This window comes from Suncus etruscus, chromosome 16 (assembly GCF_024139225.1).
Source record: "Suncus etruscus isolate mSunEtr1 chromosome 16, mSunEtr1.pri.cur, whole genome shotgun sequence".
NCBI classification, from domain to species: Eukaryota; Metazoa; Chordata; class Mammalia; order Eulipotyphla; family Soricidae; genus Suncus; species Suncus etruscus.
Window position 1 is genome coordinate 1,737,610 of NC_064863.1, and position 17,593 is coordinate 1,755,202.

Consider the following 17,593-nt stretch of genomic DNA (forward strand, 5'->3'; position numbering starts at 1 on the left):
AGCAAATTTTAGGACTGGGTTCAAAACCAAAGACCCAACTCTTTTGGAGGAGCCCAAAAGCTTTTCTAGTTACAAGCACTCAAGTGGCCCTTTACTTTCGAAAACCTCCTCTAGGAACCCATTCAAAGAAACACACTGAATTGTAAATTAATGAAGCCTGCCTTTAACATTCAGCACAGGTTTGACTGTTAGGGACAAACTAGTAGTTGCCGTTTCAGAAAGTCCTTCTGGACCATCCGTTCAAATCACTCGAGTTCCCCAAACAGAAAGACTTGCTCCAATTTTATTCGAAAGATTATATAATAGCTATTGGATGACATTTGCCTTAAAACATAGTTGAGGTGTTAGTGGTTAATTATTGTAATTTTCATGAGGGGTAAGGAGCTTTTATAGCAGCTGGCTTAATAAAAGCCTGCAGTTCATAAATTTAACATCACTTGCAGAGCAGTTCACACTGAAAAGTTTAGCTTAGGTGAATGTGGTGCCATTTATGCATTTCTTGAAAGGATCTAGGATCTAGACAGGTTGTTATGGGACTCAACTCACGTCATGTTATTGTTTCTTTTTTCTTTAAGTCTTCTAGGGGGCTTTCTCTCACTATTTCAGGCAAACAGCTGACCCAAAGAGGTTGCAATACTTGAAGAGCCCCCCACCCCCGCATTCTGTTTACCTTTTTTAGCTTTAAACTATTTTTTTGGGGGGGTTGGGTCACACCTGGCAGCACTCAGGGGTTACTCTTAGCTCTGGGCTCAGAAATCGCTCCTGGCAAGCTCGGGGGACCATATGGGATGCTGGGATTCAAACCACCATCCTTCTGCATACAAGGCAAAACATGCCTTACCTCCATGCTATCTCTCCAGTCCCAGCTTTAAACTATTGAAGTTGTTTCTAACTTAGATCACAGGCACAACCTTGTCTTAAAACAGGCGGCAAAGCCACTTGGTTTTCGTTTTATTCTACTCAACTTCATTCTCTAATCTACATCCTAAAACATTTAAGATCTATACCTGTACGATATTTACAGTCACAAAATTTCTGCTTGGGGTTTTCACGTTGCATCAGTTATTTGGTTGATGGCAGTCTCCATAGCATTATTTGATACAGGTATTTATCAACCAAGCTTCAGGTCACTTTAATCTATCAAAAATGTTGAATAGGAATTTGTACTCATTTTGTAGCAGATCTTTTGAGGGGAAACATCAGGTTTCTGTGGTTGTTCTGAATAATTATAGTTCCTTATTTCATCTCACCTAGGTTTCTTGATAAAATTGTATGTTCTCCATGTATGTGATAGTATTGATGTTGACAAAATGATAGGCTGATTTTTTTTCCTGGATAAAATATATATATATTATATATATATATATATACATATATATATATAAAATGACAATACAGCAAGATTGTTTTCAGGTAGTCAAGATGTTTACATGTTGTCTATAGGCATGCCAATTTACCTAAATTCTTATCTACTCTAATCTATCTAATCGAATCTGTCTAATTCCTAAAAGAAATAGTGTTCTTTGTGAGATTAATGTTTTTCTCTTCCCTCCTTTCTTGTTCCTCCAACCCACCCTCACACCTTCCCACACCCTGCACTCCCTGAAATAAAAATAATTTTCTGTGAACACAGTCAAAGTCATAGCTTACAGGTGACAAGTGTGCAGCTCTGGCCTTCAGGCCTTCAGGTCTGTTTCATGTACTGTTCCTACTCTGTTTCTGCCAGAGGAAATTCCATCTCTTGCCTGCCTTCATGTGGTGCTGATAAAGTCCTTCCTGTACATTAGAATTCCTGTTTTCCTTTAAGCAACAGCAGGGTAGTGGGAATGATCAGGAAAGGGGAGGAGGAACAGGAGAAGAATACACTCAGTAACATGGCATGAGCTATGACTCTTAGTTCGCCTGGCCTGTTCTTTGCAATAAGTATATTTTACAGGGAAAAACACTGCACTTAAAGCTTCCATGAAGTTGAGTAAATATTCTATCCAATTTATTCAATGGCTAAACAGTCTTAGCTATTTCATATTTTTTGGCAATTTGTGTAAAACCAAATTAAAACCAAATTTATCATTAGAAACTAATGCAGGAATTAATATCATTATACCCGGGCCCAGAGAGATAGCACAGCGGCGTTTGCCTTGCAAGCAGCCGACCCAGGACCAAAGGTGGTTGGTTCGAATCCCGGTGTCCCATATGGTCCCCCGTGCCTGCCAGGAGCTATTTCTGAGCAGACAGCCAGGAGTAACCCCTGAGCACTGCTGGGTATGACCCCAAAACCTAAAACAAACAAAAAAATATCTTTGTACCCATTAGGTTGCATTATCAGTGATAACTTCCAGTGTGGAAGGCTTATCTCACACATATTCGTGATTTTTTTTTTTTTATTTTGTTTTAGCAGTGCTCAGGGCATATTCCTAGCTCTGCACTCAGGAATTACTCCTGGCAGTACTCAAGGGACTTGATGGGATACCAGGGATCATACCTGGGTCAGCTACATGCAAAGCAAGCATCCTTACACACTACTATCTTTCCATCTCCGTAGTCCTCTAATTATTTAAAGGAATTCTGTGAGGTTCATAGATGTTACCAATCTTAAGTTTTCTATACTCAAAAGCATTGGGACCTACTTCTTCGAAAGGTATGCACTAGTTAAGATAGCATGCGTAGGAATGGCTTTTATTGTCATAAGTAGTTTTTTCTAACTTTAAAAATTAATTTTATTGTTTGGGTGTGGAGCAATAGTACAGCAGGTGGGGTTTGTGTCTTGCACATGGCCTACCAGGAGATGATTGCTGGCAACCCAGATGGTCCCTGATCCCTTCCAGGAGTTATTCCTAAAGTGGAGAGTGAGGAGTTATCCTTGAGCACTGCTGGGTGTGGCCTCCAAAGAAACCTTTATTGAAGGCTACAGGGATAGTACACGAGACAAAACCCTTGCCTTTCATGCAGCAGATTCTGTTTTAAATTCTTGTCGTCACATATTTTCCCTTGAGCACTGCCAGGGATCACTCCTGAGCACAGAGCCACGAAGAGCCCCTGTTCATAGCCAGGTGTGATCCAATCAATTCCCACCCTTCTCCAAATTAACTTTATTGAGTATCAGTTTATTATTATAACATGCACTTTTGGGGGGGGGGGTTTGTCTATGGATCACACTTGGTAGTGCTTAGGGCTTACTTTGTACTCAGGGATCATTCCTGAGAGGGATTAAGCCCATGTCAACCCAACCAGCTGTGCTCTCTCTCCAGTTTCCAAATACATATATTTTAAGTGTCATTTCAACAAGCTTTAATCAGATGTATACACTGATATAAACAAAACCTCATTAAAATCCCTGAAAAGACTCTTTCGTTTTTGTTTTTTCTTTGTTGCTCAAAAGTTAACATATTATAATGTAGCATTGGTATGTGCTTGATTTAACAAATACTAATACGTATACTTTTTTCATCTGCATCTTTCCTCTTGGCTCCTCGTCGATGGTGGAAATGGTAACTGTGGAACAATTCCTTGGCATCCTGACCTCAGAATCCTGCATCTTGGCGAGACCACGATGATGCAACATCCACTCACTCAGCGGGCACCCCAGGGCCCTCCAGTGGTGGCCACGCTTCCCAGAGCGGAGACAACAGCAGTGAGCAAGGTAAAAGGTCAAGCATTTGTGCAAAACGGTATGACTGAGATCACCACTATTTCATGGGGTTAGTTCGTCTGTGTCCCTGTCGGTAGGAGGCAGGCTAGGGAGCTTTTTAAAGCCAGACAGCAATTCCCTCATCTAGCTTACATTACTTAAGGAAAAAAAATCTAATGTGAGATGTCTAGTCTTTATGTTGATATTATAATAATAATTGATTAGTTCTGCCAATCCTTTTAACAAATGTGGTTATCTACACTTCTGTGTAGAAGTGGAATGACAGACCTGTTTTGTTGCAATGATGTAGTGGTTTTGAATTCTACTATCAATAGGATATTTGGTTTGAAATATCAAGTAGAAGAGTTCTCTGAAATCCAGCAATGAGGCCTCTTGAGAATCTGCAGTGCAAACACCTGTGCTTACCAGCTCTAGAAGCACTGTGCAAATGCGTGTGGAATTGTATCTTGGAAAGATGAATTCTGAAATTCTTAAGAGTATTTCTCCCCATTTCCATTCAGCTGACATAGTGACTCTTGCCATGAATCTTAAAAATTAGTATAATCGGAGGGCAAGGGTTACATTAAGTGCAGATGACAAGGAAGTCTAGGGTTATTTAGAATAAATTTCATCATTTCAAACTCACCTAATGCATGGAGAGCAATTGTATAGCAGTAGGGTTACCTTGTGATGGCAAAGGGTCGTTTATAGGACAATGTCTTATGGAACGTGGGCCAGCAAAGTAGATAGATTTTACTTTTTAATATTTCACATTAGATGGTGTCTGATCTCCTAGAATTATTCCATCTCTATTATGACCATGTTCATGGTCACAATATTTAAACGTTAGAGAGTATTCTAAGTAGAAGACAGTTTAACAACTTGTGCTGTAGTCGTTCATGCTATTTAAAAGGGGGAGGGTGATATTGTGGAGTGCTTTTTCTCCTCAGAGTTTCTGGCCATGAATTTTGGATCCCTGGTATTTAAAGAAAAGTCTAGGAAAATGTCCTTTCTGGGAAGCCATTAACTATGAAGGGATCTAAGCACAGAGCAAATGACATAGAAGTGAATACTCTCAGATTGTAAATTGGGGAAGAATTTGAGAATTACATCTATTTAGGCTTTAGATGCTATTTTGATTGGGCCCTTTAGATTCTACATGAAGAAACTAAACTAGTTGACAGTTTGAAGATAACATGGACATAGACTAAGTGGGTCTGTGGTGCCGTGGCTCAACTGGTCACTCTCTCTGAGTTGGAGTTCTCGATGTGGTGAAATCTAGAGCATTGATTCCCCCCCCCCCCCCCGTTTCCCACAACCCCCAATGCTGCCACGTGAAGGACAAAATGAATCTGTTAATAAAAACAAAACACCTTAAACATTGTACCAAAAAGGCGGAGAGAAAGCAGAGTGGCCCTAATGGTCTAATGAGGCTATCTTCCAAAGACTTGTTGTGTGTGAGGCTCGCTTTGACCTTTCACTTCACTCAGGAGCCCTGCGCTTCATTTTTCACATTCTTGCAATTACGTTAACGCTTCAAGCATTTCTGACTCCAAGTCAGCTAGCAACACCAGGCATAACTCAACACAGTGAGTTTTTCTCCTCTCTGTAGATTCATTAACAGGTCACCAAGGTCCCAACTGAAATTTAAAACTGACTGGTTCTGTTGGGCTGGTTGAGTTATGGCAAGGGAGATAGCAGGAGAGGACCAGAGCGAAGGGGAGGGAGAGAGGCATACCCTGGAGTTTGCAGCAGGGACCAGTTGCAGCAGTGGACAAAGTTGTACTGTTGTTATTTTTGTCTTTTGTGTTTTTGTTTTCTTGGGTTTGGGCCAGAAATAAGAAACACTCTGAGGCTGGTCCACTCAATAAGAACAGTATGCAAATGTCTTTATGTTGTGGGTAGCCTCCCCTACTTATCCAATGTTGAAGGATTTGATCCCTGTAGGATTTTGTTCCTTTAATCATATCTCTGTGGGATTAAAGAATGGACATGGTAGCTTAGATGTAAGAGTCGTGGGAAGTTAGTCATTTTACTGCATTAAAGTGTGAGGGGCAAAAGAAAATAATCGCAACTTCTAGGAAACAGAATATTTTGGTGTGGCGAATTTCCTACCTGACTATGGGTGAGTCCAAAACACATTTAAGTGTATTTGTGTGTCTGTGTTTACAGGAGAATCTGAATTTTAAAGGCCAGACTGGAGTGCATTTTGTCATATGCAGGCCCATTAGTCTTTTAAACATGTTTTCAAGATATCTTAGTATTTTGTCCCACAGAATTGTCCAGAGTAGCTTTCTGTGGGAAAGATTAATTATCTGCTTCAGGGCAAAGTCAACACAGATATTGACTGAAATCACATATGCTTATCCTAGGTTCAATCTTAGGGTTGATGTATAATGGAAAGCATGAAAGGGGAATTTATGTTCTTAGTATTAAATATATTATACTGTTTCATGGGAAACCAAGTTTGTAGTTTAGGAAAGAGTTTTCTTGCTTATTCAGAATTTATTAGCACAATAGGCATATGGAAAACTGTAAAACGATTCCATTTCAAAACAAATTATGATAAACAGAAAAAATAGAGATGAATTGTACTAAATACAATGTTTTCATACACATTTTAAATTAAACTTTAATAGCCATATGCTATAAAACAATACATGCATTTATGTTGCTTTATACTTTTGGTGAATATTTGACTAAAATTATTCATACGAATCTTTACTTTGGAACCTAAAAATACTTCATTTTATGGCTTCCTAGGAGAGAGCTACAGTTATAGAGGTGAAAGGTCATCTTTTCCTCTTTAGTATTTCTGCAGCAAACCAAAAGGAGGGGAAAAAATCAGAATTTAAAAATATTGTGAGAAACACCCTTGCTCAAATGTAAAACCCGACTCTACTGTATCTTTCAAACAGCACATGCCTAGCAGTAAACTATATAAATATGAACCAGACTTTCAATTCACTGATTTCTTTTGCTAAAAGCAGCCAAAGGGAGGGAGGGTGGGAGGGAGTTTGTCTTGTGAGTCACATTAGAAGGAAGAAAGAAATCTGGTTTTTCAGGGATGGAATTAGGGTGCAGCCTGGGGGCTTCGGGGAGGTAACTGTCTCTCTTTGTGTCTGGTTTCCCATCAGTAAAATGGGACTGGATAATAAGGCTGGGGTCCCTGATTCTCTACCTGCTGAGTCAAAAGCTGCTTTGTCTTTCCCTGTGTATTTTGCCAGAGTAAGAGAGCAGGAAGCATCCCCCTTGTTCACAGCGCACTTTCAGAGCCTGAGATGAAAGGCACAATCTATGTACAAAGTATTATTATTATTGATGGGTTTGTGCAACTCCCATTAACGCTGATGGGAGTTACGCATGCGAATTGGCAAGAGAATAGACCCCTCAGTGTTTAGAGCACATGAGATTTACATTTTTTCCAGTGCTGTAATTGAGATGTTGACAAATTGGAGAATATTGATGAGTCTTTGTTTTAAGTATTTCGTGCCAAGTTTGTTTTATTTTTCCTGGTTTGAACAATGGTATGGGTTCAGCAGCAATGAATAAAAAGGGGAGAGGAAAGATAACTTTGTATTTCAATATTGTGATGTGCCAATATGAAATAAATTGTCTTAGGCAAATGGAATATGCTGTTTTAATCATTAGCTATGCATGAAAGAAAAATTGATGTTGACATCTTTGCTGTAAAATCGTTGTAATGGGGCCTTCCTTACAATTCATTTTTGTAAAATTCATTTTGTACATTTTGCAGCAATTGAACAATCCCTGCACTGTGAATAGGCAGGATTCCCAGAAATACCGAGACAGTTGGCCCAGTAACTGCTGAACTCACACTGCACGCCGCACGCACGTTAACCATACTGTTGCCAGGCCCGGCTTCACCTAAATCGTTTACGTCCTAGCATCTCTATGTGCTTCCTCTTGCAGTACACGGGACTGCATGGCTAGTCTAGTTCCTCTCAGATATGCCTCCCAGCAGACCCCACTGCTGTTGTTCTTGTCTATTATCCAGGCAACGAGACTAGCATTCTGTAACTCGATAATTATTTATATGTTTATTAATTCATTGTGCCGTCCTTTAAAGACTGTGGTGTTGAAATGTAAGTATATCCACTATACGTTTAAGGTGTCTTTACATAGGCACAGATCTAGAATAGTATTACATTTTGGATTTATAATGTACGCCGTAGTTTTGAAAGAGGATTTTTCCCCGCCAAAATATTCCACTCGTGGCTTTCAGGGAGGGGGGAAACACCTCAGACCTTCTCATGGTAGGTTCTGAATATGTTCTATGGGGATTTCTTATTCAGTCTAGGAAAACTCTGTCAATGGAATGTTTTCATAGTGGCGGCAATCTCTTTAAAATAACCCTAAATACAATATGACAGATGCCATCTGGCATCATCTTTTGCTAGTTGTTTTTAACTTTTATTTTTCCTAGAGCTAAGTTCATCCCAAACTGGTCACTTTGTTATGATAAATACACTGATATTTCTTTCCCTTCAGTCTTCCTAACTGTGTCCTCAAAATTGTCTGAAAGAGTAGTTGATAATTTGCCACCAGAGCAAGCAGTAAGTATTTATGGTGCATTCTTTTTCTACCTCCCCAAGTAAAATCAAAAGAATGTCATACTCAATACCAAAGTCCAAAAAAATTTCTGTTGGTTTTCTTAGTATGTTCTAGAATAACAACCACTAGGGATCAAATTAAACTCTTCTAATAAATAAGTGCTTGAAGAATATGTAATGGTGTCCATAAATGCTTAAAAGCTTTCTATAATTACTGTTAATTTTGAGTAATTTCTTCTGATATGTATCAGCTTACTTGAAAAAACCCAGAGTTGTGATTTCTAGATTTTTTTTAAACTTAGTCATGTAAAGGGATGTCTCCTGATGCCAGTTAGAGTTTAATTTAGAGTAGTAATTAAACTTGAATACTGCCTCATAAACAAAAGATAAACAATAAACCAGCCATGTTCCCTGCTGTTTCATAGCTTTCTTTCCCAGATGTTTTAGCCTGATAATTTTTACACAGTGAACTACCTAACATGAAGTTCCTTGGACAGAGGTTGAAAATGAGTTTTGTGTTCTTTTATTGTTTGTTTGGGTTTTGTTTTCATAGACTTCATTTTTTTTTTTACACTCCCCCACTGCAAAATGCAGAGGATCTGCCACTATTCAAATGTTTAAAGCATTCTGACAATATATATGCTCAATGCAGATGTGCCTTAATGAGAAGTCAGATTCTTTTTCTTGGATATTGTTTATAGTTTTTTCCCTCCACAGCAAGTCCTCTGTTCCACCTCCCCTGCCCTTCAAGCTAATCCTGTCGTGAAATATCTTACACTCTAAGTACAGTGTGCAGAGGAACATTTTTTAATAAGTAAAATCATGATATAATAAGTCAGAGGAAGGAAAACTTTGCAGTAGAAATCTTTTTTTTTTTCTTTTCTTCTTTTGCCCCCTGTTCTCTAGCCATCTTCTCTGTTGTCCATGACTGGTGTTACCTTAGCTCTGTGAATCTTCACTGGGCCACCAGGATTCCTCTGTCCAGTTCTGGACCCTTCCTTGCACTGTCAGCCATGATCTTTCTAATTGTCAGGTACTAGTCGCTGTTCCATGCAGAAGCCATGTTATTTTCACTGGGTGGGGTAATTACTGAAAGCTGAGAATAGCTGCACTAAAGACAGAGGGATACTTTCATGATCCCATTAGCATAAGAGTGGGTAAATTATTCATGCCAAGTGAGGATTCTATGGGGAAAAGTATAGTTAATGCACATAGTTTTTAAATGTCTCCCTTTCTGCTCGGAGACTAAATTCTTGTTGGAATCAGTTCTCAGACATTTACGGGAATGCTCTGGTGGCGTGTTAGATGCAGTTCATCTCTCTCTGTTTGCAGCGCTCTCAATAGAGACCATCTGGCACGGATCCAAAAGGTGATTAAACAAAATGATCAGCTCTTGTTGCTGTGTTACATGTCCAATACTCCGGATTAAAAAACATGACCCACGACAGTCAAGCGAACGTCATGCCGCTCCCCCCGCCCCCTCCCCTCTTCGTAGAAGAATTCAGATGGCCCGCAAATGTGTGTGCCATCTTTGTGTCCTTATGGCCCATAATCATGAACAGGTTGTGCAAATGGCTCTTTCTGTAGCACTGTCTGTTCCAGCAGCATAGAAGCGTTTCATATTAATTGGGTCAATCTAATATTCATATTGACATGGGGAAAATCACCAAAATTTATTCTTATAGCAGACAATGAATATGTGTGCTTTCTGCCATGAGGGAAGTGAAATCTGACAACTGTCTTGTGTGACTGATTAAGTTTTTTTGAAACTGGAGAAAATCAAAGCCTGAGAAACTGTCATTCCCTGAAAACAGTGAGCAACCCTTTGTAACCAAACAAAATGGATGGGGTGGGGCTTCGGGGAACTTGTGGAAATGAGCTCTGGTCCTAACGCCACAATCAGGGATGGATTTACAGTGCTATTCAGAGGCGTCCTCCCTCCCCATAAACAAGCTGATAATCACAGGGAAGCTGACTCCCAATTAGCTTTTTCTTCCCTCACATGGATCGGTGTTTACATGTCCTCCTGACGCTTTGAGATGTCACCACTGAGTTGGCACATCTCCTGTCACATTCGAAAGTTTGGAAATAAAATATTTTATTATGAGGAAATCCTGCTCATCAGCAAGGTATTTTTCAACCAATCATGTCGGGATTGAGTTGAGGTAAAAATGCCAAGATTTGTTACTAAGGGACAGATGTATCTTATCTTTGGGGGTTTGCGCCAAATGCCAAGGAGAAGTATAAATTGAACAAACCAGACATTGTGAGGAAATGATTGAAGAAATATTGAGATGAAATCTTGGAATGAACCATATATGTATATTTATCACAATGCTGTGAATGGCTTGCATGCTGCATTTGCATAAACCTGATCTCTGGTTTTATTAAGGGTCAGGTTAATGTTTGCGTGCTAAGGCATGCAAAAGACACAACTATTGCTAGAGAGTATGTCTGACCATTTCGTATTGTGGAAACAGTCTGGTTGACACCGTAGGATGCGATCGAGGGCGAATGTCAAGAATGAAGCAAAATGAAAAGAAAATCTGAGAACCCACTTTAAACAACGACAGTCTTGTCAGCTCCCCTTTTTAAGGGAAGGTAGAGCAGTGGGTTAGAAAGAGTCTGGCACTGTACTCAGGGTGTGGAAACAAGTTCCCCATGAGTCTAGCGGACTGGCAGATGAAAGGGACGAGCATAGCCTTGGGGGTCTTAAGGCTATTATAGGGCAACTCATGCTCTGTTATCATGCTGATTTTTCAATTGATTTTTGACTGAACAGTACTTGTTGAAGCCCTCCAGAGCATCGAACAGAGACTTATGGTGCTGTACATTGTAATACATGTGTTCTGTTTTCCCTTCATTGTCTTTATATGCTTTGGAAGAATAGTCTGTATTGAATCCATGCTCTTTCCTGCCTTTCCCTCTCTTTTATTTTATTGCCTCCCTCAAAAAATTTCTTGAAATTCTTATTTGGGGAATGAGGGTTAGTGGGAGACTAACTTCTTATTCATCATCCTATGTTGGCATTTGGTTTTCATTTAGCCCTTTAAAATATTTTGATGTCACAGCAGACAATAATATACACCATTTATTTATCTACCAAGTTTATCCCTTGGTAATCTTGAACTGTTCACTCCCTTTCTAATGTATGGTGAGAAAACAACTCTGGGATTTCTCTGAAACCTAATTATTAATCTAGATGAAAGTCAACTACCATTTTAGTATCTTTTTATGCAGCAGTAAGATCCCTTGGCTTGATGGAGCACAAGAAAATGGAAATCTTGGAAGAGGACTTAGAAGCAGTGTGTTCCTGTCTCCTTTTTGCCTAGAGAATTTAACTGAGAGAAGTCCAGGGCAGTATCATCATCACTGGGAAGTCTTCCTGTTTTGCCCAGATATAGGCCAGTGTTCCCGGTCTGCACCACAATGGTATCTTCCTCTGTCTTATAGCTTGTTCATATTTTGTCATGGTTTTTCACATTTGTTCCCTAATCTTTGCCTGCATTTCCTAGACAAAGATTATTTTGTTGTTGTTTTTCTTTGGGGGCATATCCAGCGGTGCTCAGGACTTACTCCTGGTCCTGAGCTCAGGGAGTACTCCTGACAATGCTTGGAGATCAAATCCAGGTTGGCAGTGTGCAAGACAAATATCTTTTTTTTTTTTTTTTTTTTGGTTTTTGGGTCCACCCGGCAGTGCTCAGGGGTTATTCCTGGCTCCATGCTCAGAAATTGCTCCTGGCAGGCACAGGGGACCATATGGGATGCCGGGATTTGAACCGATGACCTTCTGCATGAAAGGCAAATGCCTTACCTCCATGCTATCTCTCCGGCCCCAAGACAAATATCTTATCTCCTATACTATCTGCAGCCCACCAAGACAGATAGTATTATTTAGTCAACTTATTAGCAAAAGATGGCTGGTTTTGTAATCCACAAACAATCTACATATTTTGCTTTTTTTCTCTTCTTCTTATTTATTTTGAAAGTTTTGAATTCGTTTTTTTTTTTCCACCTCCTTTTGCGGTTGTTGCCATGACCAGGATCACACGCATGCTTGGTTGTGGCACGCACTCTCAGAGGGGGGCCTAAGAGTAGCGCACTTCAGCAGTGCTCTCGGGCATTTCTACTTGTCACGCTCACTGTGGGTTTCTTCAGTGCTTGCATGCTTGGTTGCCGAGCTCACATAGGACTGACTGCCTTGAACCAGAGATCTGATCAGCCTTGCCCAGTGCTTGAAGGCAGCAATAGGCATAAGTTAGAGGCCTCCCACTTGCAAGGACAGCACTTAGCCATTGAACAAGCCTCTGGAGCTTTGTTCTTCTTTTCAAGTTGAAAAATTGATTAAAAAAACAACTGCATTTATCAACTCTGGGATAAATGTGACCCTGACTACAAATGAACCCCTTAGGTGTGGTTTGGGAGTCATCCCTAGCTGTTGTTGGTTCTTACTCCTGGCTCTGTGCTCAGGGATAATTCCTGGCCGTGCTTAGAGGACCATCTGTGGTATTGGAGATCTAACCAGAGTTGGCCATATGCAAGGACACATGACCTATCCCCTGAGCTGTCTTCATTTTGAGCATCTATCTTGACACTTTTGATCAAATCCCATTATATCCTTAAGAGAAAGAGACATTGTCTTTAATTGAAAATGTGTTGTATATAACACAAACTGGAATAAATCAGTGGACCATCAGTTCAAACTTAGAATTTTCATTTGTTTAGTGTATATGGTGCTGAGGAGTAAATCCAAGGCCTTACAGATATAAAGCATGTGCTCTGATGCTGAACCCCATCCTCGATCTCTTCAAACTTGAAAATTTTTTGGTTCTAGGTAGGTTCTTAGAATTTAAATTAGTATTTTATGATGCCAGTACTAAAAGTAAAATGTATCATTTTGTTCCTTAATGTTTTCTTGTGTATATAAGAACATAAGTTTTTTCATTGTATTATTTATACAAAACTGAGTAGATAGACACATGTCTTAAAATAAGAATGTGACCCTAAGAAGGAAGTTTGCTTAATGTGGGAAATAGTTTCCTACAATGAACTCAAAGTTCATTTTATTGAGGATGAGACTGACCTTGGAGAAATTAGTGGTCTTGACACACAGGTAAAGAGTCTGGAAACAATTCTTGAATTTTTAGACTTTACATGCTTTTGTTGATTTAGTACATATGTGCTCCAGGTTTTTTAGTTGCTTTGGTGCAAGTATAATTATTTTGAGTGAGACAAACAAAATCACATCAGGATTTCTTTTTCATCTGCTTTGGATTCTTCTAGACTCTTAGATTGAATCAAGAGTCTTGGCTCTGAGGCCAGAGAGATAGGGGTTAAGACACTCTTCAAGCACATGGCTGACCCAGGTTCGATTTCAGACATCACATATAGTTCCCTGAGCACCACCAGGACTGACCCTGGTGTTCAGACTGACCCTGAGTGCAGAGTCAGTCGTGAACTGTGAGCTCTCCAGGTGTAGACCAAGCACAAGCAAACAAATGGAAAGAACAAAGGAAAGAACAAAACAAAGTCTTGGCTCAGGGACTAGAGAAACAGTACAATAGGGGGGACATTTGCCTCACACAGGCTGACCTAGGTCCACTCTCCTGTTTCACATTTGGTCCCCCGAGCACCACCAGGGGTAATTCTTAAATACAGAGCTAGGACGAACCCCAGAGAAGAGACTTGCCAGGTATGGCCCAAACCAAAAACGAGAAAAACAGAGTCCTGGCTCAAGAATTAGGATGGCGTAAAAAGGATAAACCTTTTTTGCTAAAACATGAAATTAGAAGAAAAAGAGACACGGTCAGTTTTACTTAATCTCTGCTAAATTCAGCGTTTCCCTCTCCAAACTAAGGGGAATAATCTGGTGCCTCTGTGTTGTCTTAAAAGGATATACATGAGATTGAATGTGCCCTGTGCTTAAGATTGCTTGGAATTAAGCACTCATAGTTTTCTTATTCCTCCAATCCACTCACCTGACAATGCTGACACTCATTAGTGCCTAGGACTTGAACTACCTGGGCTACATTGGCGGTGCATCGAAGCCTGGACCTGTTGATGCTTCGGTGACCTTGCAGTGCCTGGTGCTAGGACTGGGGCTGACCACACGCCAGGCATGTGCCTTCACCCCTGCACTCTTTCTCTCTGAACTCTTGGGAAAATCCCTTAATCTCTTTGAACTTTTGTTCACCTGTAAAATAGGATTGAGTCAGATTATTTTATTAGTTTTTATTCTCACCCTCTCCTGCTTCCCTCTCTTTCCTTGTTGCTGACATTCCCACCATGGCTGGGCCTACACTTTTAGCTCCACATCAATCCAGAGTGTTTCCAGGTCTGATTGCAGCGCTCTTCAAGGTTTGTGTTTGTTTGGTTGTGGTGCTTGCACATGGGTCGCTCCTGGCTCTGTGCTTGGTGGTTGCTCCTGGCAGTGTGCAGGGCCCTGGGGATCCAAGGCATGCACTCATCCCATTGAGCTTTCTTTCCAGTCCCTTGCACAGATGTTTAGCTCATCAGGCTTTATATCCTCTTTTGGGTGTGCTTAGGAGGCCTACTCCTGTTTCTGTTCTCTGGGCCACTTTCGGCAGTTCCCAAAAGAACATGTGTTGCTGGGGGTTTAACAAGGACTAGCTGCTTGCAAAGCAAGTGTCTTGACCACTGTTCTGTTTCTCTGTGCCTGTCAGACCCTTATGTGTGCCCCTCCCACATATCTGATCATGGCATAGTCAGAAATCACTTATGTGGTGATCACAGACAACAGAACTGTTAGGGATCACACTTGGTACTTGGAGAAACCAACAGTTGGTACTTGTGACCCTATTCTTGAAAGACAGCCACTCTAAGCGTCTATACAGTTTCTCAGGACCATGATCTTGGTTAGTAGGGGCATGTTAGTTCAATTTCAAGGATGGAGCTGTGTGACTGTCTGAAATTTGGAAACTTCTGGGCTATCTGTTCTTTAAACACCAAGTTCCAGAGGCTAGAGAAATAGTGTACAGGGTTAAGGTACTTACCTTGCATATGACTGATCATGTATTAATCTCTGGTACCATTTACGGTCACCTAATCACAGCCAGGAGTGATGCCTAAGCACAGAACCAGGAGTAAGCCCCGAGTACTGCCAGGTCTAGCCTCAAACTAAACAAATCAATAAATTTAAGATTCAGGAATCAGATGTTTACATAACTGAGTTTTTATTTTATTTGCATGTCTAATCTTTTAATATAGAGAAAGACTCCAGGGTTTTTGTTTTGGTTTGGCTAGAGGTTAAGAATAAGCATTTCAATTTCCTTGATTTTTAATCTAGTTATGGTATGTAGTGAGGTCATTGTGTATGTGTGTGTGTTTCATGCTATTATAAAGCACCATGCTTGGCAGGAAAACAACTAGATCTTAATGGTTAGGATGGTAGAATATCACAGTTCATGTATAGTAAGATACCAAGATGTCACAGTAATAAAAGGAGACATTTTAGCCAACTAAGAATGAGGTGCATATTGTAAACACAGGGCAGCATCTCCCTCGTCCATTATCTAATCAATTAGAACCTAAGTGATTATCTTTATGGAAGCTAAGATTACCCTCTCCTGATATGTATTTGAAATCATTCTCAAAAGTTTAAATAAATCTCAGGTCAGTTTTACAGTTTAACAAATATTTGCTGGGTTCTAATTATTTTTAGAATGATAATTTGCAATGGATGTTGTTGATTCTTCTGTAGACAAAGGATATTTGTTTAATCCTTATCCCCTGTTACCAGTCAGAGATGTTATGGTTGCTTCAAAGCCAAACTTTTTTTTTTTTAAGTTTGGAAATTTACAAAAGTAGACACTGCAGTGTAAAAATTTCATACTTCTTCTTCCAGTTAACATTTGTAACAAATGCCATCCACTAAAATAAAGCCTCCAGTTTCTATATACTAAATGTGAAAGAGGAGGAAAAGTTGATACATCATTGATTACTAAAAATTAAGGTTCTACTTCTGGATACTATTTTATTACGGAGTACAGTGCGCTTGGAGTGAGACTTTTGTAGACATACTTGTTTGGAGGCAGGAAGCTTTCAACCTTTTGAGACCTCTTTTAAACATGCTGCTTAAATTCAGTACATGGAGATATTTATAGAGCAAGGAATTCTGGGAATGAAATTGTGTCGATTACAGTTCCGCTGCCTTCAGTACCTTAATTTTACCTGGGAGTCAGGTTATGTTCACAGATAACTCTTAGGTAAGGAGTGAAATCACTTTTCGAGGCACAGATTGAGGAACACTTACATTTACATATGACTGCTTTGGAAGTAGATACAGTTCCCTGCCTCCTCTACTAAGCAGTTATCTTTTTTTAATGCTAGTGTTTTTACGTGTACAATGGGAAAAGAAAACTTTCATGGGGTGTTGGTAGGATTAAATAAACATTAGCTTTTAAAAGTCTAGTTTGGGGGCCAGAGCAATGTCGCAAGTGGTAGGGCATTTGCCTTGCACATGCTAACATAGGACTGACTGTAGTTTGATCCTCTGGCATCCCATATGGTCCGCCGAGCGAGGAGCGATTCTGAGTACATAGCCAGAAGTAACCCCTGAGTGTCACTGGGTGTGGCCCAAAAAGCAAAAAAAAAGTCTACTTTGGTGGAACTAGAAGATGGATTCATACAAAATTAGAGCATGTGCATTGCCTGTAGGAGTTCCATATATGATCTCTAGTTCCACATAGTTCCTCAAGCATTTCTAGGAGATACTCCCCAAATTCCATGCAGAAGTATCCCCTGATCATTGTCAGATATGTCCTAATAATCAAATAAACTAACTCTAGCTTGGTGGCTGCTAGTGGTAGAATTACTCCCTTATATAAAGATAAAATATAATATATATATTTTTGGTTGTATGTGTGTGGTTTTGGGCATTACCCAGCAGTGCTCAGGGTCTACTCTTGGCTCTGCACTCAGAAGTTACTTCTGGGGGCTGGAGTAATAGCACCGATATAGTGCGTTTGCCTTGTATTCGGCCAACCTGGGACAGACCTGGGTTGGAATCCTGGCATCCCATATGGTCCCAGTGCCTACCAGGAACTATTTCTGAGCACAGAGCCAGGAGCAACCCTTGAGTACCGCTGGGTATGGCCAAAAACAAAACAAAACAACAACAAAAAACAGAAGTTACTTTTGGCAGGCTCGGGAGACCATATGGGAAGTTGGGGATCCAACCCAGGTTGGCAGTGTGTAAGGCAAATGTCCAACTGCTGAGCTATTGCTCTGGCCTCATACATATATATTTGCTTTTTGGGTCACACCCAGCAGTACTCAGGGGCTAATCCTGGCTCTATGCTCAGAAATCGGTCCTGGGATACCAGGATTTGAACCATCATCCTTGTGCATGCTAGGCAAACTCTCTACCTCC

At 40.2% G+C, this 17,593-nt stretch overlaps 1 protein-coding gene across 2 annotated transcripts in view; it reads left to right on the forward strand.

The window, feature by feature from the left end:
• The window catches only part of MEIS2 (Meis homeobox 2), a 242,889-nt gene that overhangs the window by 14,520 nt on the left and 210,776 nt on the right, over positions 1-17,593 (forward strand). For both annotated transcript variants that reach the window (XM_049790038.1, XM_049790039.1), the window contains exon 7: positions 3,526-3,640. In XM_049790038.1, coding sequence (XP_049645995.1) covers positions 3,526-3,640 — 115 coding nt within the window. The remainder of the gene's footprint in view (positions 1-3,525; positions 3,641-17,593) is intronic.